This window comes from Grammomys surdaster, unplaced genomic scaffold (genome assembly GCF_004785775.1).
Source record: "Grammomys surdaster isolate TR1022 unplaced genomic scaffold, NIH_TR_1.0 150, whole genome shotgun sequence".
Lineage (NCBI taxonomy): Eukaryota > Metazoa > Chordata > Mammalia > Rodentia > Muridae > Grammomys > Grammomys surdaster.
The window spans coordinates 597,717-622,200 of NW_021604608.1; the positions used below are offsets into that span (position 1 = coordinate 597,717).

At 43.0% G+C, this 24,484-nt stretch overlaps 1 protein-coding gene across 11 annotated transcripts in view; it reads right to left on the minus strand.

The window, feature by feature from the left end:
• Positions 1 to 299: 299 nt before the first annotated feature.
• Positions 300 to 24,484, minus strand: part of Ldb2 (LIM domain binding 2) — a 329,342-nt gene continuing 305,157 nt past the window's right edge. The window contains exons 6-9 of one of the 11 annotated variants that reach the window (XM_028765313.1): positions 8,431 to 8,554; positions 7,262 to 7,407; positions 4,628 to 4,770; positions 300 to 1,665 (exon numbers count right to left, since the gene is read on the minus strand). In XM_028765313.1, the coding sequence (XP_028621146.1) occupies positions 4,666 to 4,770; positions 7,262 to 7,407; positions 8,431 to 8,554 (375 nt within the window). In that variant the 3' untranslated portion in view covers positions 300 to 1,665; positions 4,628 to 4,665. Of the gene's footprint in view, positions 1,927 to 4,627; positions 4,771 to 7,255; positions 7,408 to 8,430; positions 8,555 to 24,484 lie in introns of all 11 variants that reach the window. The other 10 variants (XM_028765308.1, XM_028765312.1, XM_028765311.1 and 7 more) reach the window with 10 other exon arrangements.

Genomic DNA, 24,484 nt, shown 5'->3' on the forward strand with positions numbered 1-24,484 from the left:
AAAGTTCTGGGTCTGGGCCTGGCTAGTAGCTGAGTTGGTCAGCCTGCCTGTTCTCTAGTAGCACTGTCCCAGCTAGCTTCCCATTGCCATAGCTAGTAAGGGGGAGGGCCAGCTCTCCTGCCCCTTTTCATGTGACTGGCTACCTGTGAATGTATTCTATCTCAGAGAACTTGGTGGGCAGTGAGCCTGATTCACACGGGTATTATCACTCCACTTAGAGTCTGGATATTAAATCCAACCTTGACACTTCTTATCGTTGTGGGCAGATGGATTCACAGGTACTCACACCAACAGCCAGATTCACTTACTTTGGTCATTAACACAGTTTATTATTGGCACACTTACCAGTAAAGCATACATAAAATACAGCTGTTTTATGACACACGGAGCCACTGTGTCTTTACATGTATAGAGGAACATATTAATATGCAAATGGAAAAATTAGTTCTCTTATAAAGTTTCACATAAATACACTGAACTTGCCCCAAAAGAAAAGTTGCCATAAAAGAAACAGGTGAAGGATTTACAAAATATTACACAGGAAATATAGCATAAAAAAACCCCACCAAAACTCAGTCAACTAAGATACAATTAAAATAAGAAGAAATAAAAAGTTTCAGATTTATTAAGCTTCCCACAAAATTAATGGATTACATGGCTTGAAAATATTCGGACCCACGGCAAGTTTACAAATGCATACATTTCTCAGAGTCCATTTGTTTTTGTGTACATAATAAAATCTACCCATATATCTTTGATGATTCCTTGTTTCAGTATTTGGCCTAAATTGAAACAACTCAGATTCAAGAACCAGTTAGCTTCAGCTTGCCAGAAACTCACCTAGCTGTGTTTTCTTAGGGATCTGGCCACATGGAAACCAATGGAAAGTGGAGTAGGTGGGGGACTTACATTTAAATTACTTTCCCAAAACGGATATTTTTCTTTTCTTTTCTTTTTTTACTGAAACAAGAAACTCTTAAATGCAAGTCAAAAAGCAGAAAATATTTTACAATATTAAAAAGTCATCTGTAGTTGGGGTCGGCATGTTACTGAGATCCTGAGCACGTTTGGATAGCATGGCCTTCGTAGGGTGCATGGACAGGAAGTTCAACACATGAGGGAGGTAAGACCGTGCCAGGAGGTGCATGAGCCTCTGCTGCTTCTAACTACCGTCAGGGACAGTGTCTATACTTCTTTTGAAGGCCTCCAAGGAGAGGCCATGGAGGCTCATTTGAACAATCCTCTCAATTAAAAAGGGGAAAAATTGCAAGAAACAAAATCAGGTCATTATGTTTAGAAATAGATGTTTGCATGGAAACGTTTCGCTTGTGTGTTTTAAATTTCATCTCTTTTCTCTCCCGGTAGTAGAGATTTGGGACTGGAATTCTACCCCATGGGACTATGGACAGCAAAATCAAATGCTGGTGGCCCGTCTTACTGGGAAGCCTGGGGTGGGGGGTTTTCTGATTTGGTCTCTTGCGTGGCGGGAGGTTTACTGTTCCACGGGCTGTTGTTCCCCAGGGCAGGTGAATTGTTGAAGTCTTCTTCGTCGTCCATGCCGTTGGCCGCATCATACTGCGTGTTTTCTAATCTAGTGATTAGCCTTTCGTCCTCGTCCCCAAACTCACCTCCCATCAGAGTTGGCTCTCCTACCACCATCACATCCTGTGAACAGCAGCTGACATTATTACAGGGAAACCTTAGGGGGGAGAAGCTCAGCTTAAAACAACAGTGGGAGGAGCTTAGGGGACCTAGGACAGACACACTCTGTGCGCTGCACAACAGGGTAAAGTCTCAATGTCGGGGGGCCGAGACGCATATTGGATTTCTACAGGAAATAAACATCGCCTCCTGATGTGTAACAACCACGCGAGTTTATGTCCTTAGTGCGCAGCCTGACACCGGAGAGCGAGCAATGCTAGCAATCTGCAGAAATAAAAAAATGGATTTTTCAAAATTAAAAAAATCCACGCTTTGAACTTGCTGACCCGGGGCACTTTTGAGAGGGCTATGGAACCTTTTTGGCGATATTTCCAAAAATTGCCACCTCCAACGAGGGTTTGTGAGTGGCCCTGTCAACTTGCAGAAAGCTTGCACATGGGTAGGTAAGGTACCATTCTGCAATACCCACACAACTCATTCCAAATATTTACTCTGTCCCCACGATGATATACACTTTAATTGAAGACAGAATCCCTCTCTTCTCTATTCTGCCAGGTCCTTTTATGCAGCCAATATCCTTGACATTCTACTACTTAATTATGGTAATTAATTTAGGTAAAGTTTTCGATAAAAACAATGTTCACACTGATTTGACAATTTGCATAGCTAATTAAGTCATTAGCAAAAACCTGCTGATTGCCAACAAGCCCTGAATTTACCATCTGTTATTTCATGGTGCCTGTCACCTATCTCCACACAGGCAACCCTGCTACCAATCTGGGCAGTAAAGAGAACCAGTCCATCCAGCTGGTACCATAAAAGAAAGATGAAGAGCAAGCTAATTATAATTACTTCAGTGGGGCTGGTAGTCATCAGGGATGGGGGCATGCAAGAAGAATCCAAGTAATCACTCTTTTAAGTACAAATTGTCCTTCCATGCAAACAAAAAAGCCACCGACTGTAGCTGGTAGCCCCAGTAGAAGCCACAGCTGGAAAAGCCCAGGCCCAGAGTCAGGGTAGGGACACACACAAGACAACTCCAGCTTCTCTGTACAAAGGGAGGATTCTATAGGGATGACCCGGGTGTGGGACAGGCTAATCTGTCAGATAGATTCTTCCAAGTAGGATCTAAGCAGTATTTACTTAAAGGTTCAGGGCCTGAAGAGGGTGAATTGCTCTCAGCCTTTAGGAAGCAGGAAAAAAAAAAAAAAAAAAAAAAAAGACTGCTAGGCCAGCTGCATTGGAGGGGTAAGTGTGCAGCCCTTCAGAGGGAACTAATTCAGTAAAATGTTTGACCACTGGGCATTTTTTTTTAAAACCCTGGGGAGCTTTTCTTACTGTCTGGAGAAGACAGCAACATGAATACCAATTAAATAATAACTAGAACTATGAAGGTGTCCATTGAACAAACCCTGTATTAATTCCTACCTGGTCTATTCGAGGATGAAAAACTTTGTTTCAATAAATCCTTCCCTGCCCCCTTCTTTATTTGGATGCGATGATAAACAGGTCCCCACGCTATGCTTTCTGACTAGTCATTCTTGTGAACTAGTAAAATTGGTTTTAAGGAGAAATGGCCCAGATGGAGTAAACATATAAAATGTGAGTTTGGCTGACTCAGCTATAAAGGTAAGGGTACTAGTAAGGGTACTAGTAAGAGTACTAGCCAGATAGTAAACTGATGCTTCCAAGAAAGTGTTTACTAGGCAACGAAGAGCCAGAAATGACACTGCCATGTAAGGATACTCATGAGGACTCTTAAGATGAGATGCAAAATAGACACTGTCTTTCTGATGGGGAAGAGGGACCATGTGATTTTAGATGGAATATAGACACCACACAGACTTGTGAACATTATTCAGTTAGCAGAGAGGCCACCATCTCACTCACTGGAGTCTGAGGATAGAGTGTCATTTAGGCGATTAGAAGGCTTGACTTATGGTGAAGAACAGAAGGAAGTAGAAAGAGTAGGGAAGGAAAGACTGGCTGTGCACAGCATTCCAGTTAATGAATACACTTGGGAGGCTTTGGGGAACATGCATTGAATGTCAGCTAGCATGAGCAGGCCATCGAACCAACCACGTGGGTCTGTGTTAGTACTGTGATTCCAAGGCCATCGAGAGAAGCTGAAGCTGAAAGAGGGTGAACCGAAAGGTGGTTTGAAAAGCAGAGGAGACATGTCAGAAGTAGTCAAATTATGTGTGACTTGAGAAGGAAAGTCCCCAGCACTGCAGATGTGTTCTCTGCATTAGAAAACAACATTCATGCAAGAGAAACAATAGGCATGTAGTGGTTTGCATCACTCTAGTGGGGCTCTGGTGGAGGCTTGTAATATGTGAAGGACAGCTCTACCACACCCCCATACTACCACTTGCTGGAAAAGATGTCCAGGCGTAGGCATTTGTAAATGTTCTACATTTATGAGAGATACTATATTGGCTTTATTGGTTATTTAAAAAATATTTTAATTAGAAACGTTCTCTCTGTGTGTATGTGCACACACATGACGTAGTTGATTGATAGGGGCTAGCTATAAGAAGACTAAGAACTTTATGTGCACATGGATACTTGAGGCCATTTACAGAGTTACTTGAACATTTCCATTTGGTTCCTTTCACACCTTTACAAAAGGACAGGGATGGTCTGCTCTCTGACTGTCTCTATCTGTTAACTTCACACAAATTAAGTAGAGATCTGTTTTATAGTCCAGGCTGCTGCTAGCCAGGGGATATGAAATGCAAGTCCCCACCCCATGTCCTGGAAATCCCAGTTCAGTAGTGAGAATGAATTTCCTTCCCATCTCCATCCTTTAGTGACTCACTTAAGGGCACCGGAATGCATCTGAGAGCAGCCCACATACCCTTGTTTCCCGCGAGGCTAACCTCTGCTCCTGAGCTGGGAGCTTCGAGGTAATTTTTTCCCATTTCACACCTTCTCACTAATTCCCCGTGCAAGGACCACCAACCTCTGAGGAGGACTGGAAGTGACTCCTTTCAGGGCCCCTCAATGCTTCTCCTTAAATTGGCCAGAAGGGGTCACTGCTGTTGAATGACACAGGTCTCCATCCCTCCCAGGGTTGAGGCTGCAGTTCGGGATGGCTCCTAGCCCCTGCTCATGAAGTGAGAAGCAGAATCCAAGGATTAAACCCTAGTCCTGGCCACACACACACACACACACACACACACACACACACACACACACACACGCATACATTGTTGTTACAAAATCTATGCAGGCCAGGGCTGTGGTCATTGGTCAGGCATCTGATGCCTGCAGATCATTTCTGTTCGAACAATGAGATGATGTTGATTCAGTAAAAAATGGTTAAAAAACTGTGGTCAGTATAATTTAAAATCCATTGTACTTGAAGACACTTAAGAGTCTGCACATTTTCATAGCTGGCTTCTCTTCCTTGCTTCTTTTGGTCATCTGCAAGTTCTATTTAATGTAAATACCTTAAGATGCATGGTACAGGGTCATTCATCTTTCTATTTACTGGTGCCTTGCTCACATAAAATCCACACTCATGAAAATTTCCCAATGTAGTAATCCTGTACTCAAAAGCACTTGTTGGCTTGAAGGACAGGAGGATCATGGAGTAGAAAAACTGTTTGTTAAAATTGAAATAACTCCACTCATACCAGGAATGCCAAAATATACAAGGTACTCATTTACTCTCAACTTTTAAACACTTGGCAGAGATCACTAATGGTTGCCCTACCAAACACTACTTGTTAGAATTCTTGTCAACATGATACCCTGGGAATCTGGCATCAAAGAGGAAACTTCTTGGTCATGCCCAAGCTAACCAGTGAGCTTCTTAATGACAATGCCTCCTTGCCTTATTTTTAAAATAATTTTAAATCTCAGAATCACTAATATTTTTATAGCATTGCATATAGTAGGAGCTTAGAGAAAGCTAGTTCACCTGACCTAAATTCCTTCAATAGCCATACTGTTGAGTAGTACTTTGGTTCCAGAATTCTCTGTCCATTTTCCTTGTTTGCTAGAGGAACCTAAGAAATGTTAGTTTCTAGGCCCTGGGCTAGAGGAATACATAGGCTACTTGTGAGGACATTTTCTGTCTGTTGGTTTTGACTGGGCCACTTTCCCCATCCTCCAGTCACATTCCTGCTTAAGCAGGAACAGGTACAATTCTTTGGTGCTTTAATAAGAAGACACGGATATCAGATATTCTCTGCTGACCTTTTCTCTGTGACCATCAAGTATGATGAGTGCAAAGGTCTATTCAGAAAATAGGACTGTTTGGAAACTCATTGCATTACTTGAGGAGAATAAATCCTAGCATTCTTAAAATTCAAATATCTCCTTTTATGTCTGGTGGCTATTCTTTCTACTGTCCTTGTCTCTTTAATGCAGTGAAGAGGGAAACCACGCCCCAGTTTGCGGAAGACAAGAAGAATTCCATAGACTCAGGGAGTCCTTGAATACTGGGTTTATTTTGTCTAAAGAGACTGACCAATAAGAAACGGGCTGAAGGGAAGGTTAGAGAGACACATTGGCAAGTGGGGAGTCTCCGGATAAAAAGTTTACACTTGAGGACAGAGGTGAAGTAGGATCAGAATGAGGCTGGCGAGGACAAGAGATAGAGGGTGGAAAGGGTAAGGAATCCAGAATAAGGGAGTGGTGTACCTCCAAAGTCATAGCGTCTAGAAGTCATAGTGTCAAGGAAGGGTGAGGATTCAACAGAGTCAAATGCCTGGTGACAACATGAGCATGGGCAGAGGAGCCACAAGGAATTATGGCAGGTGGTGACAGCAGGTGTTTGTAAGGACAGAGTATTTAAAAGTGACAGTCTAACACTGCAGTGAGAATTTGGAAGCAGGAGAGGCAGTGGTTCAGTTTGAAAAGAATCAGCCAGTGGTGAAGAAGGCCGTGCAGTCTACTCTCTTTGGACACTACCTTCAACACTCAGTTTTAAAGTTCTATACAGCATGCCCCACCCCCTGAGTAGCCTTTGTCCAGGCTCATAAATAAAGGCAAGAGGTCAAGGGTCAAAAGGAGTGAGATCAAACCAGAGTCTGGCTCTTCATGAGCTAATGATGTGTCAGACAAAAGTTTACAGAGCTATACTTCTAGTGGCTGCAAGCTAATTACCTGGCTCTTAAATAAGAGGGAAGGCCCATACTGGGAAGACCTAGGCAAATTACAGTATGGGGCCAGAGCTCTGGGGACCAGTTTCCAGGGACATATTGGGTCTCCAAGGCTGCAGCTGAGAGGCCTTAATATGCCACCCAGGCATGCTGTTAAGTGATGCTTTAATTAAACCTTGAGTGCCATATCTCCTGTCAGTGACTCTGATGGCTTTTTAATTCAGGTCCCATCACAGCACGGACTCTTAATATTCCCACCTAATTCCTCATTTACAGGGGACGTTACCATGGCAGGGCTCTTACCTCTTGGCCCATCCTACCCTTTCCTTACTGCGCCCCTCCTCTACCTCCAAACTACCCAGAACCTATCTTGTTTTTCTTTTTTTCAGTTCAGAGAGGAATCCCAGCCCCCCCCCCTCCCCCGAGTTGGATGAAGAGGAAAGATAAGGCTTCAGGCCTAAAAGCAAAGTGAGACTTACAGGTACCTGGGTGGACAGGCTCAGGCTCGCTGCCGGGGTCTTCTTCTTGCTGCCGGCGCTGTTGGTCGTGTTCCCGGCACTGCTGTTGGAAGTGCTGCTTGTGGAGTTTTTTCGTTTTCTCCTTTTGGTTGTCGGTTGCCTTGTGGGTTCTGCTGTAATAGGGAAAAGGGAAGAGGAATGGGCTCTAGGGAAAGAGTCTGAGGCAACCCCCAGCATACTGTCTCTCCAATGACGTTCTTTTTACACACTGAAAAGAGAACTATTGAAAACGTCCCCATTTTATGTAACCTAAAAATAACAATAAAAGAAAATGGTTGATTTATTCCTAGCACAAAATGTGTGAAACTCTTTTCTTCTGCTTGTAGCTATGACACGATTTTTATTTAATTGTTCTGCCTAATTATATATCTGCAATTCATTAATAGTGCTTCAGAAGCAAGCTACAGGTACCACTTTCATAATTGAATTTGGAATACTTTTAACCAGTAGAAAAGTTGGGAGCTGGCCAACTTCTTTTCTTTGTAACAAAAGAAACAAGAACTCATAGGTACCTCAGAAGGTGCAAGGTTTGTCAAAGAAGTAGTAGCACCAGCCAGTTTCTGGCAAAGCTGTGTACAACACTCGCCCTACTATATCCATGTCACACGGCAGCCTGTCCTGACAATCTTGGTTGTCACAGTCTTGGTGAGATTGGAGCTTCTGAGCTGTGTAGAAACACACTAAATGGTTTGAACTTTGGTCTTTAATAAATGCTATTTATTAATGAATAGTCTTAGGATGTCTCTGTATGGTTTATCTAGAAAATGAGAGAAACTAGGCTTCTTCATGAAAGGTCTACTCAGAAATAGTGAAAAATATTTTGGACTTGAATGCGGGACAACTACTTTCTGAGAAAATAGGACTCATGGCAATGTGTGCTGAGGATTATTAATTTACTTATTGTCTCTTTGGTGTGTATTGAGGTATATCTAGTGTAGCATCACACAAGCACACCCATATACATATAATAAATCTATGGTTAGAACGTTTTACATCCCGGTGTCCCAAAGCATGGTTGAAATACTCCTAACCATCAACCCTTTCTACAAATGAACCATCATCTTCCTTTTGATGGCCCTTCATTCCCAGAACCTCTGAGAGCATATTTATAAGGATAGTGTGGAACAAGGGCATACCTGGCGGTGCCACCATCCGCTGCCACTTCTGAAACAGACAGGTCTTCAGGCAGTCTCGGGGACTGAGGTTGTAGGTTTTGTGTCTCGACATCAGTTCCTGCATTGGCTCCAGTATTACACACAACTGCAAGGAATTCAAAGTCACCGGTGTTCTGCTACTTGATCATATTAATTACAATAATAATTCTAACAGCTGGAATCCATTAGACAGCTTAAAGGTTTGGTTTCCCCCCTCCCTTTCTTTTCCTGGTTTTGATTTTCTCTATGTAAGTTTGAAGGGAAAGAAATATTACCCATACTTGATTATATCCACTTAAGGTAGTATCATTTATAACATGGTATTACAGCCGAATGTGATTTACACACACACACACACACACACACACACACTTTCCTGCAGACTTGTTGTTGAATACACACAGCTCTGTAATGAATTCAGAGGCCTTTCCCTGGTTAAGGAAAGCAGTCTTCTATGGAGCTTACTATTCTGATTTCTGCTCTGGCTTCAGGCTGCTGTTCTTGTTTGTATAACCTCCTGCTGTGAGTTTCAGTGCTGGTTTACACAGGTTATCTGGTGGGGGAAATGCAGCCTTTAAACTTTGCAGAAGGCGGTGATGCTTCTTGATGCTGATTCTCATAAAGGCAGGTGATGAGCACTGTATGCACTTGATTCTTGTGCTCATCTTTATCTGTTTTTACCCATGCAGTTCATGTAAGTGGTACATATCTGTAGACTACATTTTATTCACCTTATTATCTCCTTTGAGCCTTTTCAGCTTTACTTTGGTCCAAGATGTCTAATGACAAAGATCAAATTAAACAAAAAGACAAAATCATTTAGGGTGACCTTAGACTTTTCTGGATTCCTTTGGGTGCACGCCTGTCAGAACACCACTGCATTGAGAACATTCTACTTACTAGGACAAAGTCCGAAACTTGGAACAAACTGTCCATCACACTGAGGGCTACAGTGATGGAAATGTTGGCATGTGCCTGCCCCTGTGCACTGCACGGTTGCCTTAGGAGAGGAGTCCCCAAGTTTTGGCTTCTGTTCGACTTCCTTTCCATTCCTCTCCCTTTGCATCAGCCTTCACCTTCAGCATCTCCCTTAGATACGTTCTGTTCCCTGCTTGTTATCTTCTCCTGTCGCTAATACCTGCCCCAACCTTGAAGACATAGAGAAGGATGGTACTTTTGCCCCATACATCTCCCTGTGTAAACTGAGTGTGCTGTACCTCTGACTTTCCTGTTGCAGCCCAGAACTTTCTGCTTCACAGCCTTATGCAGCCTTCACAGCCCTCTGTTTCCAAGTCTCTTTTATACGTGGTCATAGTGTCTTGGAATGCTTTGCCTTTTAACTCTGTGTCCCAATGAACAGATGCATTTAAGGGGTAATTCTTAGGAAGCCTGTAAAACCTTTCCAGGCTCAAAGAGTGTGTCCATCAGAACCATGTGGTCCGACTTCTGAAAACACAGACGCCGGTGCTCAGTCCCTTCTCATGGACTGTGCATATGTGCCCTTTAACTTACATTTTAAAACTCCATACCTACATATAATTCTGTAACTTCCCACCAGAGTTTCAGGTCCTCTGCTTCGCAGAACTGGACTTGCCAATGGAAAACATTACTCTGCCATGTTTTCAGCTCTTTCCTACTTTCTTCTCCTTCCCACATTCCCTCCCCAGATCTAAGTGGGATCATGATGAAGAATGTTACCTAGAAAGATTTTACCTGTTAATGACAGATTTGCTAAATGCATTAGCCCTATGTAAGGGTCTTCTGTGAACTGCTTTTAGTTTCCTTGGAAGAAGGAAGTTTTTCAAGGCTGAGCAATACATATATAATGTCCAGCACAGAAATGAGACAGCCTCCCTCCCTTGACCCTTGGGAATCCAACATTATAGATCCTTGAAGTAATACAACCTGCAGTTGCTTGCTAGATCTCCAGTCTATCGGCCCTCCATACTTACTTTATGTTCTCTTTGAAATCTAAAATGCCAGTAAAGAAAAATTAACAAATGGAACAGAATTCTCTTGCAAATAACTCCATGTTTCAACGTAGTGAGGGCTGTATGTGTGCATTTTCCTATAAGGATTCTTTCCTAGGAATCAAAGGATATACAGAGCACATGTTGTGATGCCACTATGGTCTCTACTGGCAGCTCTGAGAACCAATCACCCCACAGAGCAGAGCCAGATCACATTCAGGTAGACTCAGAGACATTTGCAGTCATGATTATGGCAAGAAAAACTTTCAGAAATCCCAGGGACCGGTGAACATTTTTTTAAACACACACACACACATCTGTAAGGCAGAGAGGAGAGGGGAGGAAGGGAGGGAGGGAGGGAGGGAGGGAGGGAGGGAGGGAGGGAGGGAAGGAGGGAGGGAGGGAGGAAGGGAGAGCACAAGCAAAAACTTTTAAAATATTTTCTTCAGTTCATTTCTGTTTGTTCTACATGCAATCCTGATGACTATAAAAGACACAGGTGACTGGGACAAGCTGGGAAGTCTCAGTATGGAGTGCGACTGTCATCGGGTGTGTCTCTTTGGACACGCGGCTGGATAGCACTGGGTTTCAATTTCATCTGGAAATCTGGAAATCAAATACCCACCTTGTACATTCAGTGTGGTGAATTAGGACATGATTGTCAGGAAGCACAACACACACAGTGAGCCCCACTCTTCATTTTTTGACACCAGCACTCATTCACTGAGGTTCTTCCTCAGCTGTCAAGACCTAGGCTTTTGTGTTGGGGACACAAAATATGAGAATGCTCTTCTGCCCTCCAAGAACATTTTGTCCCCTAAGGAATGTTTTAAACAGATTAAAAAATCTTCCTTGGGTTCACAGTTCAAGTGTCTCAGGAAATCACCTCCTTTTGACAAAACTATTTTTCATTACATGACAGGCTGAATGACAAAGATGACCTGCTTGGACTCAGAAAGGGTGACCAACATTAAGCAGGGTACGGATTGAAGGAGCTACACTTACCGTAAGAACTATGAACTCAGGGTTGTTTTTTTTGGTTTTTTTTTGTTTTTTTTTTTTGTTTGTTTTTTTTGCCTCTCCTTTCTGTATATTGGGAAATATTTTTTTTTCAAAATATCTCTCTATCATTATAACCCATCCCAAAGGAGATTGCATCTTTGCATGCTAATCAAGAATCCTCACAGTCATTTCTTAACATTGGAGAGGTCCTGGGCTGGAGAGGCAGCCCCACCCATTTATTCATGTATGCAAATGAGCCATCTAGTCTGCAGTGCTGTTGCAGTGGCTTTGCTGGGCTATGTGCTGTAGGTGGCAGAACTAACTCAGATAAGAGCTGGCCTCCTGAGCAGCCAGGCATCACATTCTGGAGACAGCAAAGTCTTGCAACTGTTACAATATAAAATCAGGAAGAAGATTTGGGAAGTAGGTTTCAACTCTTGGAGCTGTGATCCTTGCTCTTTCTGGTGTCTCAGAATTTCTTGAGAATCTGGCTTGGAAGTTGTTCAATCCACTATAGTCTCTTATGACTCTAGGTAAACATTTTGTTTTTTTATAATAAGTATGAGCCAGACCTCAATGACTTGTTTTTCCTATGCTGCAAGTGCACACACACACGCACACACACACACACACACACACTAATGGATTGAGCTCAGCATAACAATAAAAGTCCATTGACTTGGAAGAACAATTTTATAGCAAAATTTTATAGCAAAGTTATGCCTGCCACCAAGTTTCCAGTACATGAAAAGAAAGGTAACACTCTGTATGTCTGTAGCATCTGCAACCTCTGCAGCAGCATGCATGGAGGTCTATAGTATAATTTTGTCTCCAACAGTGGTAGTGTAGAGCATCACCTGGTATCCCAGGTAGCTGTGGAAAGGGTAGACAGTCATCAAGGCCCAAGAGAAGACTGTGCCTTGAATATGCTTGAATATGAAACATTTCAACATGTGTGGCTGCCCAGGCCAGTTAGGACCTTGGAGAAAGTCATGGCTCATACTCAAAGAGCTCAAAAGGTGCCACTTTGCAGATTTAGTGAGAGTGTAGGCGAGGCTTGCTCTGCGTCATTCTATTCTGACTTCCTGGGATCCCGACAAGGGGGATTTGCTGAATGAACGGATGCGTGGATGGATAGGTCAGATAGTGAAGCCAGATTAACAGCAAGGAGTCATTTGTCAGTAGCAGACAAATCAGGCACAGTCCCGGGGGCTTAGAAGTGATCAATCTGTCCATCCAATAAATGACTGATTGCTTCTTCGATGCAGAATGCCTGACCCAAATGCATATGTGTGTGCTGACTGGGCAGGGAGGCTTGGGTAATTCTCAAGATTTCTGCAATTTCATATTAACAGAGAGCCTAGCAAATGTGGACAGCGTGTTACTTCTCTTTGTTTCCTTTTCATCTGATAGTTGTCCTGGAGGACTCTGATTATCTTCAGCTGCACATACACGCTCATCTGCTGCAGTTCATCTACAGAGCTGAACAAATAAGCAGCACTGGTCGGTGTTGGCCTTGAGCTACAATAAAGCTGGTGTCCTGAAGTCAGCATGCAGTTGCCCCTATCTGCCACCAACATTCAAATCCTATCCTTTTTGAGTAGCACCTGAGTGTGACTCACCTACACATTTTAAACATCTACTTTTGGGCTATGTGTGTATATGATGTGTGTACATGTGTGTACGTGTGTGTGTGTGTGTGTGTCTGTGTATGCCTGTGTGTGTGTCTGTCTGTCTGTCTGTCTGTGTCTGTGGGTAAGTGGAGGTGTATTGTTCTGTGGCTGATGTGACAGAGGACAAACTCGATATAGGCCCTTACCTTCCATTTTTGTTTGAAGCATAATCTCTCTATTATTGGCTGTTGCATATGCCCTGAGAGCTAGTTTATGAGCTTGCCTACACCCCAGTTTCAGCATAAGAGCATTGGACTTAATTAATTAATTAATTAATTAATGTGTGTGTGTGTGTGTATGTGTGCCTGTGTGTGTTGTCAGCCATTGTACTTGTGTCAAGGTCAGAAGACAACTTGTTGGGGTTGGTTCTCTCCTTTGATTATCTATATTCTGGGTGATTAGGCTTGGTTGAAAGTGATTTACCCATTGACTCATCTCACTGGCCCCACATTGAGCTCTTTTATGTGGATTCTAGGGATTCAAACTCATGTCTTTGCATCTGTATGGTGAAGGAATTACCCACTGAGCCAGCTCCCTAGCTCCTACCTGCTTTTTATATCCAGGACTCTGCAGGAATTCAGGTGGACACCTTGCTCACATCTCTGCATAGGCTTTTTTCCTTATCTATATCCCTTCCTCTCTTCTATCCAGCCATCAAAACAGGATGTTGAGAAATGGTGTTCTATGTGCCATATCTGGCCATCCTTTCTTCTACCCCCCCCTTTTGTGTACAATAACAAAGATGAACGGTTGGACCAAATTCCTATGATGCACAAACCCAAAGCCACTTGTTATCTTGCCCTTCTGAGAATACATGTTGATCCTTATTCTAAACAGTGCCAGTCCAAGGAAGCCGACTGCAAATGACTTGTCATGTCCTTATGGCAGTGTAGAAGCAGAAGCAGATCAACACACACTTCGCTGCTTCTTTCATTGACAACGATTTGATTTTAAAAACAAAAAAGTCAGGTGAACTAGATAATGTATTTAGTGGCACAGTTGATTTGGGATGAAGACATCCCTTTATCTTGCTGTAGACCAACAGGGGTTTGTGGTTGAGCCTAGCTCTGATCTGAGAACTACACACAACACATGTCAGTCTGAACTTCTAATATCGTCGAAGGTCCAACTCAAATCCCACCGGTATCTGAGACTCTCCACTGCAAGGGTCTCGTTTGCCTCTGTGACACTTATTATTAGTCTCTATAAGTCCAGCATTTACACTGGCACTGGGAATTTCTTATGGACTTGTTCATGCCCTTCTCTATGGCAGGACATGTTTTACTTTTTATTTAACACAGTAATAGGCATACTCAAATATTTGTTGAGTCATAACTTAGAAATAGCCACAGAGTGCCTGCTCTAAGTCTCTTCCTGGAGTGTGTACCTGCACATGCTAATTTTATCATTAACCTTGATCACCTCTTGGCCCACTTTTACAGGTGAGGATATTCAGACCCAGAGCTGGTAAGTCATCCGGAGCTAATAATGAAGGCTGTGACTATTTCAATGCAGCTAAGGTAAAAACTTAGCAGAGCCTTCTGAAGGGCAGGGGAAAGGTTTGGTTGTATTTGTCTGGCTCTGTCTCTGCACTATTAACTCTTAACTGGTGCTCTATTTACCTGCGGGAACAGGACACAAATGGCTTAAATGCTGGTGAGAAATAGAGTCCAAAGTTTTTCCCTACCTCTGTCTACCTCCTTGCATGTGGCATAGAGATGTATTTCAGGCCTTAGACTCAGATTCATCTGGGTCAAACCCTTCACATCTGCTATTTGCTGTTTCTTCTTTCCCAAGAACTTTAGACTCCTTGAATCAGTTTCCTCATCCACAACTGTGGATAAATGATGCTCACAGAAGATGGCTTGAAAGAGTCATGGCAAGCTCTTGTTGCAGAGACAGACACAAGGACCAGCACTCAAAAGATGGACATTGGTGTTTTGAAGAATTCTCTTTGCATATCCCCTTTGAGGCAGAGGAATGATACACCTGGCGCTGGTAAGCTACTCTGTGTAAATCACAGGGTTTCTCCGGGACTTTGAGGGTCCCTGCGAATAAACCCCAAGGGGTGTATTTCAGACACTTGACATTTTACTAGCCAAGGTCTGAAAATCGTCCCTAGGGAGAACTCAGCAATAGATATAGAAGGTTGAAATCCACAAACCCCAGTTCTTGTCCCTACCAACTCATTCCTCCTACAAAACTGAGACTACATAGATCTAGTAAGAAGGTATGGAGAGTCATTAAGAAACATTCTTCAACCAGATGCTCCGAATTAGGAAACACATTACTAAATAATTTATCAGAAGAAGATAGTGTATGGATTTTTTTTTTAAAGAGGCAAAGTAGAGCTGAGAGAAAGCAAATAGTTGCCCACCAGCAGCCAACCAGTAGACGCTCAGCACCACACCCTCTCTGCCCAGAGAGGAAAAAACAAGCCGACAGAGGAAATAACTCTGCCTTCCAAGCTATGCAATTCCAAACATCAGATTATGATTTCGAGTTTATTTCCTGATAGGATTAAAGGCAGATTGGTTGTCAAATTCAAAATATCCCCTTTTTTATCTGAAGCTTCAACCAGGAGAGCCTTTGCCTTTTTTTCAAATGTTTTTTAAATTGATTATTTACGCACGTTATCTTATCCAATGGCTTCTCCAGATTGGGGGCCACTGCTATTAAAGAGAAAGAGATAGTAGTAGTGGTTGCTTGATAGACAACAGCTGCCATTCTGCTCTTAAAGGGACCATTGTATCCCACCCCCCCACACACACAGGTACCAGACTGAGTATTTTAATATCTATTCATTGATCTTACTTTGGAAGTTTCTACCACTTGACCACTCAGGCTACTGATGGAGTCTTTGATTCACCCAGAGGAGGTGTGACCTAGCTGCTTTGCTGAACTTAGGCAGCCTCTGGAGACACTGCATCTCTTATACTCATGGAGCATTAGGAGTGGGGGTGGGAGGGAGACTGGCTGGGGGTCCCCTTTCTTTCCCCTCCCATGGTTATAATTCATCTGCAGAATTTTTGGGCATGGATAAACCCTCCACAGTGTTCAGGTTGCCTTCCTATATGCATTTAGTGTCCTGTCTTCTAGCTCTGCATCAGGGACAAGGGGATAGATCCTGCATGCTATTTACTAACTGACTTCAGGTAAGGATTGGTCTATTGGAGACCAAAGTGAGGTATGTTCCTGGAATTTCAGGTCTGAATTATGCAGATCATGGGCTTACAGCTACAGAGATACATCCTCTCAGGTCTGGGGGCGGGATGTCTGGAGGCAAGGTGTAAGCAGGGCCATGCTATTCTGAACGCTAATGAAGAACCCTTGTGCCTTCAGGATGTTGGTGGCTCCAGCATCTTTGGTGTTCCTGTCTTGTCACTTTATCATCCCAGTGTCTACCTCCCTCTCCATATACTCTTTCCCTGTATGCAATTACATCATCTCCTCTTGTAAGAAGGACATAAGTCATTGGGTTGAGAGCACACCTGAAATCTAACATTTTATGCTGTGATCCTTTAATTATGTCTGCAAAGATTCATGTTCTAAAGTTTCATGGACATGAAAATTTGAAGGTCTGTCTGTCTGTCTGTCTGTATGTATGTATGTCTGTGTGTTTCCCAGTCTGTCTGAAGTACAGGTCACTTTTGCAGCAGCTCTCAGCACCCAGGTCCATGACATATATATACTCAGCTTCTATTAGGTAACCTGACAGTGGCATTGTCTGCCTTTGGGACTGTAGTCCAGTAGTGACACTGACAGTCTTAGAGCTAGCTCATCTTCCTCTAGCTGTTTGTCCAGGCTAGTATTATTATTGCTAGCTTTCCATTTGCAGTCTCTCTAGTAAACTGTCCACTATGAATTTTAATTTTTCCTGGATGGACACCGCATAACATACATGGTTTAGAAGACATTCAGCAATATGTAAAGAGTAAAGGATGATGTTTGGTGAATGGGGCTTCATGCATATGATATGTTAACACATTGCCTTGGCTTTGAATTCTAACACCTAATAAATGGGTGACCATGAATAAATTTCTAAATCTCTTGGTGTTGTGGTTTCCTACTGTCAAAGCTAATACAGCACGAGTACCTCACCAACTAGGTTAGTGAAACAACAATCTACCTAACAGGTGCTACCATATGGAAAGTGCTTTACATGATTTTTATGGCCTTACATATAAATGTATGTGTGTACATATACCTGTGTATATTTACATGAACACATACACACATACACACAACCTGCAAGTTAGATTTTAATGATAGAATGGATGCCTATAATGTTCGCCCTTTATGCAGTATGTTCTGGAATTTTCTAGATCTTTTAACAGCATCTGGGTTCTCAGTATGATGTCAAGTTGTTTCCAAAAGGAAAAGAAGTCCCTGTTCTATTATCAACAGACTTCCAAGCAGTGCTGTGTGTGTCTACAGGGGCATGGCTTTCAGGCACAATTAAACAGTTATTTTTGATCAATTGCTGCAGCTTCTGTTGAGCTAGGAGTCTGAAAATAAGTGCTAGGTTTACCCTGGCAAACCTTCACTCATAGGTTGTTACTTAATTTGGTTTGAAAGAGAACCAGAAGCAGGATGTGTGGATATGTGAGTGTGGTCTCAAGGCAGAATGTTCTCTTTTCTGGGAAGCTTTCAGTGGATGAGGCTCATTCACCTAAGGAAAGGTAATCTGCTTTACTTAAAGCTAAATGATCATAGATGAACCACATTTACAAAATGCAAAACAGCCACCACCAGTAGCCTGGATAAGACAGCACATGACACTGTGACGGTGCTGAACTGTCATAGTGTCCCTCACTATACTGTAAAATATTAGGCAGCTGGTCTGTGTCCTCATCTATAATTAGATTTTTCTTTTATATCTCTGAACCCAAAGCAATCTGTTCACTGAGGGTAATGAACCAGTACTTGCACATGAGTATGGTACAATGTAAAAGAAAACAGAGTTCACCATCAAAATGGCCTAGATCCACACCATCCACTTCATAACTAAAGGAACTTGACCTAAGCCCAGAATGCATCTCATGGGCTCCTCATAGTTCCCTGTGTGCTCAGAAAATAAAAAAGGGAAGAGTACTAGGAACATGATGTGGACCACGGGGAAACTTTTTTCCTTTAGGAGGCTTCATGTTTGAGCTAGGGATCTTAACCTCTGGGTGGAGACCCTGTTGGGGGGATCGAATATCAGATATCCCACAAATCAGATATTTACATTACTATTCATAACAGTGGAAAAGTTACATTTATGAAGTAGCAATGAAATAATTTCATGCTTGGGGGTAATACCAACACAGCATGAGGGTATTAAAGGATCACAGCATTAGGAAGGTTGAGAAGCACCATGTTAGAAGAACACACAGGTGATAAGTAGCATGGCCAAGTGGGCTTTTGTGTTGGCTTGAGTGGCAAATGTTCCCCATGGTCTTGGTCATTGAAACACTCGGGCTCCAGTTGTTGGTGCTGGTTGGGAAGTGTAGGAGGTGTAGCTTGTTGGAGAAAGCCCATTAGGAGTGGCCTTTGAGATGTCAAAGACACCTGCCTTTCCCAGTGTAGTCTCTCTGCTCTGTACTTTCCGTTCAGGCTCTCAGCTTCTGCTCCGGTCACCATTCCTGCTGCCACATTCCCCGTCACAATGGAGTCCAACTCTCTGGACCCACTAGCCCACATCAAGTCTTCTTTTATAAGAGGCCTTGGTCATAGTGTCGCATCACAACAACAGAGAAGTAACATACTCTAAAAGGGTGAAAGTATGCAGAAGCACCATCAGAAAGAATCGGTGTGCAAGAAGAAACCTATGGGAAAATGAAGTGGCCAGGACACTTGGTGGATGAGATCAGTTGCTGAAGGATACATTTCTGAACATTAGATCAAGCCTGGCATTGGAAACTGCCACACTGTGGTTCTAGCAGTTCCAAGAGAGGGACTGGCTAGAGATGCTGCAAAGGGTAGATGGGCAGGGGTCAGGACCATAGTTTTTGTCTCAAAGGAGGTCCTGAGGGATACAAATAGTGCTGCAAACCTCTGCAGAAATGAATGCCTAGCAGAAATATGACTGCTGCAGTGGTTTCCTTTCATCACATGAGAAACATCACCAATTAGCTTCTGAGTATTTTTAATGAAACAAAAGCATCAGAAATCTAAAAGACAAATATTGCTTGTTTCGATTTCTGAGCAGGGACACTTAACCCCTCAAGGGAGCCCTTGGTCACAGTATGGAGACCAGTAGTATCCCCCAGTAATATCCCATTGCTCCTCCCTTAGTAAACAGAGGCCTCTTTCCTAGCATGTGGATATATTTCCCAGGGAGCTCAGAGACCACATGTTTGCAATGGCAGAGCATTAAACACTAACATTTATAAATGGGCCCTTAAAATCTTAATACCGCAAGTAAGGGAATTGGGAATTGTCTTTGGGAGCTGTTGGTGACAGTTTCCAAGGAACATGGCTATCTTGTGTGAACAGTTGTAAAAGCTCACTGAATGCTTATGTCTGCCTCCTTCCTCCGTGCTAATACCCACAAAACCAGCCAAAGCAGCTTTGTGTTCTGGGGATTGGACTGGCATCCCCAAGGCTACTGTTTGGAAGGACTCTCTGGGTAGTTGCTGGTGAGATGTAGGGTTTTCTTTCTTGGTACTGGTGCCCAGAGTATGGCTACCTTTGCAATGTTAGCCTGCCTTCTTTGGGATTTACACCAAGTAACATCTCTCCAGCTATATGCTGTGCTGACACAGCAAAGGAGAGATTTCTCAATAATTGACACTCAGCATCTGGATTGTTCCTGGCTGCCCTATCAATGTGCACCCATGAAACCCATACTATAGTTATATAACTTTCAAGGAGATCAAATTAGTTCCCCCTTATTGTTGATGTCCTTGCTGGTGATTGGATCTCTACTGCCCTGTATTAAAATGAGCTGAATAGAAGTTTTCCCAGTGGTGCTAGGGCCCAGTGGCAAGAACAGTTGATCAGCCTTATATTATCAGAAATTGGCACATAAAAGGCCCAGAAAAAAAAACAAGGCAAAATAAAACAACAGAAAATTACACCTATTCAGTCAGGTTGGCTGCCCCGCAAGGCCCAGAGAAAAAAACTGGCCTCTACTTCCCAAGTTCTTGGATTGCAAGTGCACAATATCACACCTGGCTTTTCTAATGTGTGCTCTAGGGATTGGAGTCAAGTCCTCAACCCCATTATAGCCCTCCTCTCTGACTCTTATCTTTAGATACCTCAGTACAAAATGCTGTTGGGACTGGGGCACAGGAACAGCGAGGCCACAGTCCTTCAATCCTCAGGAAGAGGAAGGTAGAGCCGGGCAAGCCCTGCCTTCCTCGTTCTGCACTGCTGTCATTTGAAAACATGCATCCCTTGTGGGCATAGTTTCCCACCCACCCCAGAGAATTATGAAGCCTCAGGAGAGACTACAGATGTGTTCTCTTCTTTTTCTGTCTCCTCCCTGCTCCCCTTGGGAGACCTTCCAGTCCTGTACTTCTCTGCATTGTCTCAGCCTTTCTCTTGCTTGGGGTATCATGGTCACTGGGTCCTTTACAGAAGATCTATAGATAATGTTGAAAATATTTCCTATTCAAGCCAGCTAATGGGTCCAATATTACTGGGGTGTCTTGATACATAAGTGGCTTTATGGTTGAGACCTATCTAACGAAGTCAACTCCTGGCATTGAATTCATAGATGCTATAGTGGAAAGCGTGGCTTCTCAGGTCCCCTGAGAAGGACCAGGAAGTGAGTATGTTAGGTGGAGATAGCTATTTACAGGTATTTCAAGTGCCTTCTAGCTAGAAGGGTGTGACAGTGCAACTGCCCTTCCCTCTTTCTAGGCTTCTGTATTTGGAGGGAGTCTTAGAATCCCAAATCATTTTATAGCCAGAAACCATAGATGATCAGATACCAGTTATTACAGGAATCTCAAAGCCTGAACAGGCCCAGGCCTTTTTAGTGGTGAGAACAGAGCACACGGGGATTTGGGATTTGGGAGATAGCCTGTTCTCATTAGGGGTGAGAACAGAGCACATGGGGATTTGGGAGATAGCCTGTTCCCACCATGCCCAGTGAGCATTAGCCCTGACACTGTGGTTATGTCTCTTCTTACGCTAATCCTTCCCTCTCCACTGCTCCGGTGAGTGTGGTAAAGGTTTTCTTTCTTCAAATCAGACATTCACTTTTGTGAGGATGTGGTCTCAGGCCTTGTCCTTAGGGTTTAGGAACGGCTTGTAGCAAGTTACTCTCCTGTGCCTTTGGAACTTTGTGCCTTCCATCAGTGAGATTTGTCTGTGGGTGGAGAGGAAGTTTTCCAAGGCACACAAAGGAGCAAGCTTCTTCTTAGTGTCCCTTGTGACCGGAACCTAGTGGCCTAAAGCCTAACAAGAACCTGTTCAGTTATGGCTGAAAAGAAATGGCTCGACCCCTGTTTCCTTACTTCTGGGTTTATCTGCATGATAGAGCCTTGCTTTTAAGGCTCAGGTGTCCTTCTTTAAATTACTGTTCCCATTTCTCCTTAAAGTTTTACTTTACTTAATTTTGTAAATTAAGGACTCCAATGCCAATGGAAGGACTCCTCAAACTGCCAGTTACTGGGTATATGTAGGGTTGAGTAGGCTGGATTTGTCTTTCCCTTCATGTAAACATTGGGAGGGCTTTGTGAGATAGGTCTTACTGTCTTTTCTTGAAAGCAGAGTAATCCGGCTCAGAGAGATGGAGGTAGCTCTCCATTCATATATGATCTTATTCTATCTCCATCCATCCATTATCTCATGCTATCTTCGTTACAGTGGTTATAGATCCGGATCTTTCCCCTCCCACGCCCGTTTCGTTGTTTTGTTTTTAGAGGTGTTAAGTACTTTGTCCCCAGAGTACTAACTAACTAGTCATGGAATCAGTATGTGTTCGGCTCCTTTGGTCCACAGGCAGAAAAGCGCTCAGCAAACGGCAGGTGTTCAGAAATAACCCATGGAACAAATGGGTTATCCCAAATCTCCATTCTCTTTCCACTTTCCCTCTGCTGCCGGGAAGTAGTTATCTCTTCCAAGTTGACTGAGAAGCAGGTGGCCAAGCCCTGTCTTCTCAGGCCAGCTTTGGGCCATTCCAGTTTCAGTTACCTCCCTGTAACCCCAGCTCCCAACTGTATCTTTCGGAAACAGCTTAGGAAACAGCAATTTCCCAGCCCCTCTTTGCTACCGGGTATGAAGCTGGAGAGTGATATTTCCTTCCCCTTAATTCCTCCGAAAGGCAAACAATGTTTTCCTCGGGAGTTCTGCGTCAGCTCCTGACTTCCGAAAGCCAGCTGCATGCTCCAGTCACGTCTCTGCGTGCAGTTTGAGATCATATCGCCCTTGCTGGCCTTCACTGTGATTATGAAACACATCCCTTGTTGCTCTTCACCTGTGTCCTTAGCAGCTCCTACAGCTTCCCCAACATCATTTGTCTCCTTCAAGTTCTTCTGGGTCCCAAATCAATCATCGGTTCAGAGAATCCTCACTCATAGTTGAGGGCTGCCATAGCTGAGCAGGGGGACAGACACTTTCAAATCAGGGATGGAGTTTAGGAGTGCCTACAATCAAAATGATTTTTGTCTAAAAACACTCAGGAGAGGACGCTGCAAGGTATCAGATGAGGAAGATTTTCATGAAGACTTTGATGTTCAAACTAGTGAGAAAATGCAGAGTAAGACCTGAGATGAATGCAACAGAGTTCTATTTAGAAATAAAGCCTCTAATACAAGCCATTTTCTGTGGTTGCAATCTCCCTTTGCACGATCCTCTTGAGCATTAACAATAGAGATTTTTTTTTTATACTGAGGGTTTTCTTTTTCCTAAGTGGAGGGATGGGGCAAGTGTCAGCATTTCTCTTTATCCTTGTCTCTTTCCTTCCATTTATTCTCTTACTTTATATTGTGATATGAATTAAGATTTTGAAGGAGGTTAACAAATGATGGGTTTGGGGCTTCACCATGTTCTTTCTAGGGACATACATATATTCGAATGTCTCTTTACTGGGGCTCAATCACAAATGCAGTGTTTTTCACAGAATACCATTTTTAGATTGAATTATAGGAAGTCTACAGCACTAATAAATGGACAAAAAGCACAGAGCCACAGTACATGGTCCAATGCCAAGGTGAAGGCCAGCTTGGCCCTTAGCCAGTGGATTGTAGATTGATGTTATGACAGCAAAAGTAAAAACAGTGCTTACAAAGGAATGATTAATCAGCTGACAAACATCCAGGTTTTTAGTCCCCATTTTTGAGTTCCAGCTCTATTAATAGTAGCATATTTTGAACATTATTGGTAGTCTTGTTACTCTGAGGTAGGTTCATTGTGAGATTCTTAAATCAGCTGAAAATCATTTGGAGAGGTGAGCATTGGACAAATGTTGATCATCCCCTGTCTCTCTAATGAGTGATGTCTATTTGTTTGTCTCCATGACGCTATACACAGAGCAATAGTCACAAGGCTTCTTCAAACCCAGAGCTCTGGGTATCTTCTTCAGATGTGGTACTAGCTTCCAGTAGCCATGGATCCTTCGGCTGTTCAGTGGGCTTTCGTAGGTCTTCTTTGGTTTGAGGAACTTCGATTCTTCTCTTGACTTCCTTGTGTCATTTTGACCTGACTTAGATGGGAACTCCTTCCTAGGAGTAAGGAGGTTGGGGGCCAGTCAGTAGACTCCTGTTCCCTCTATGGATGAACTCACAATCTCAAGCAGCTGGGAGAATGGGGGGGAGGGGGAGGAAAGGAATTATGTGATGAAATTAGGGTGGCCATCATCTTCCAATTTCCCTAGAACAGTTCTCAACTGTAACTCACAGATCTGAAGGCAGCCTTGAAATGCTTTCAAAGAGTCTTAGACAGTCAATAGAACACAATCAGTATATTTACAGTAAACACATTTTAAAAAATACCGTAGGAGACATTCCTTCTCATAATTTTTTGTTAATTTATTCTTGGATCTATTGACTAGAGTCACAGCATTCTAGATTTTTGATAGTTTCTAAACATAGCTAATAAGCAGCACATCTTATATGTAGTTACTAGCTTATGCCTACAGTAGGTTAGGAAAGAACCTGGGTCTTTGAGTCAGACCTAGATTTAAAGCCCAGCTTGGGCCTCCAGTGATGTGGCTCTCCTCAAGCTCAGTGTTGTCAGATTGAGTTACAGCAGATGAGCTAGAAGACTCTACACAAAAAGTGTAATCAGTGTTCAAGGAGAGGAAGTGAATGAGTTCAATGGCTTGGTCATTGCATGCTGCATGTCAGGTTATCGCAGCATACCACAGATGTATATCATCAACTTGTTTCAATTTCTTACATTAATAACAACAAAACGTTATGATTAAAAAATATTTGTGACACAAATAAAACATTT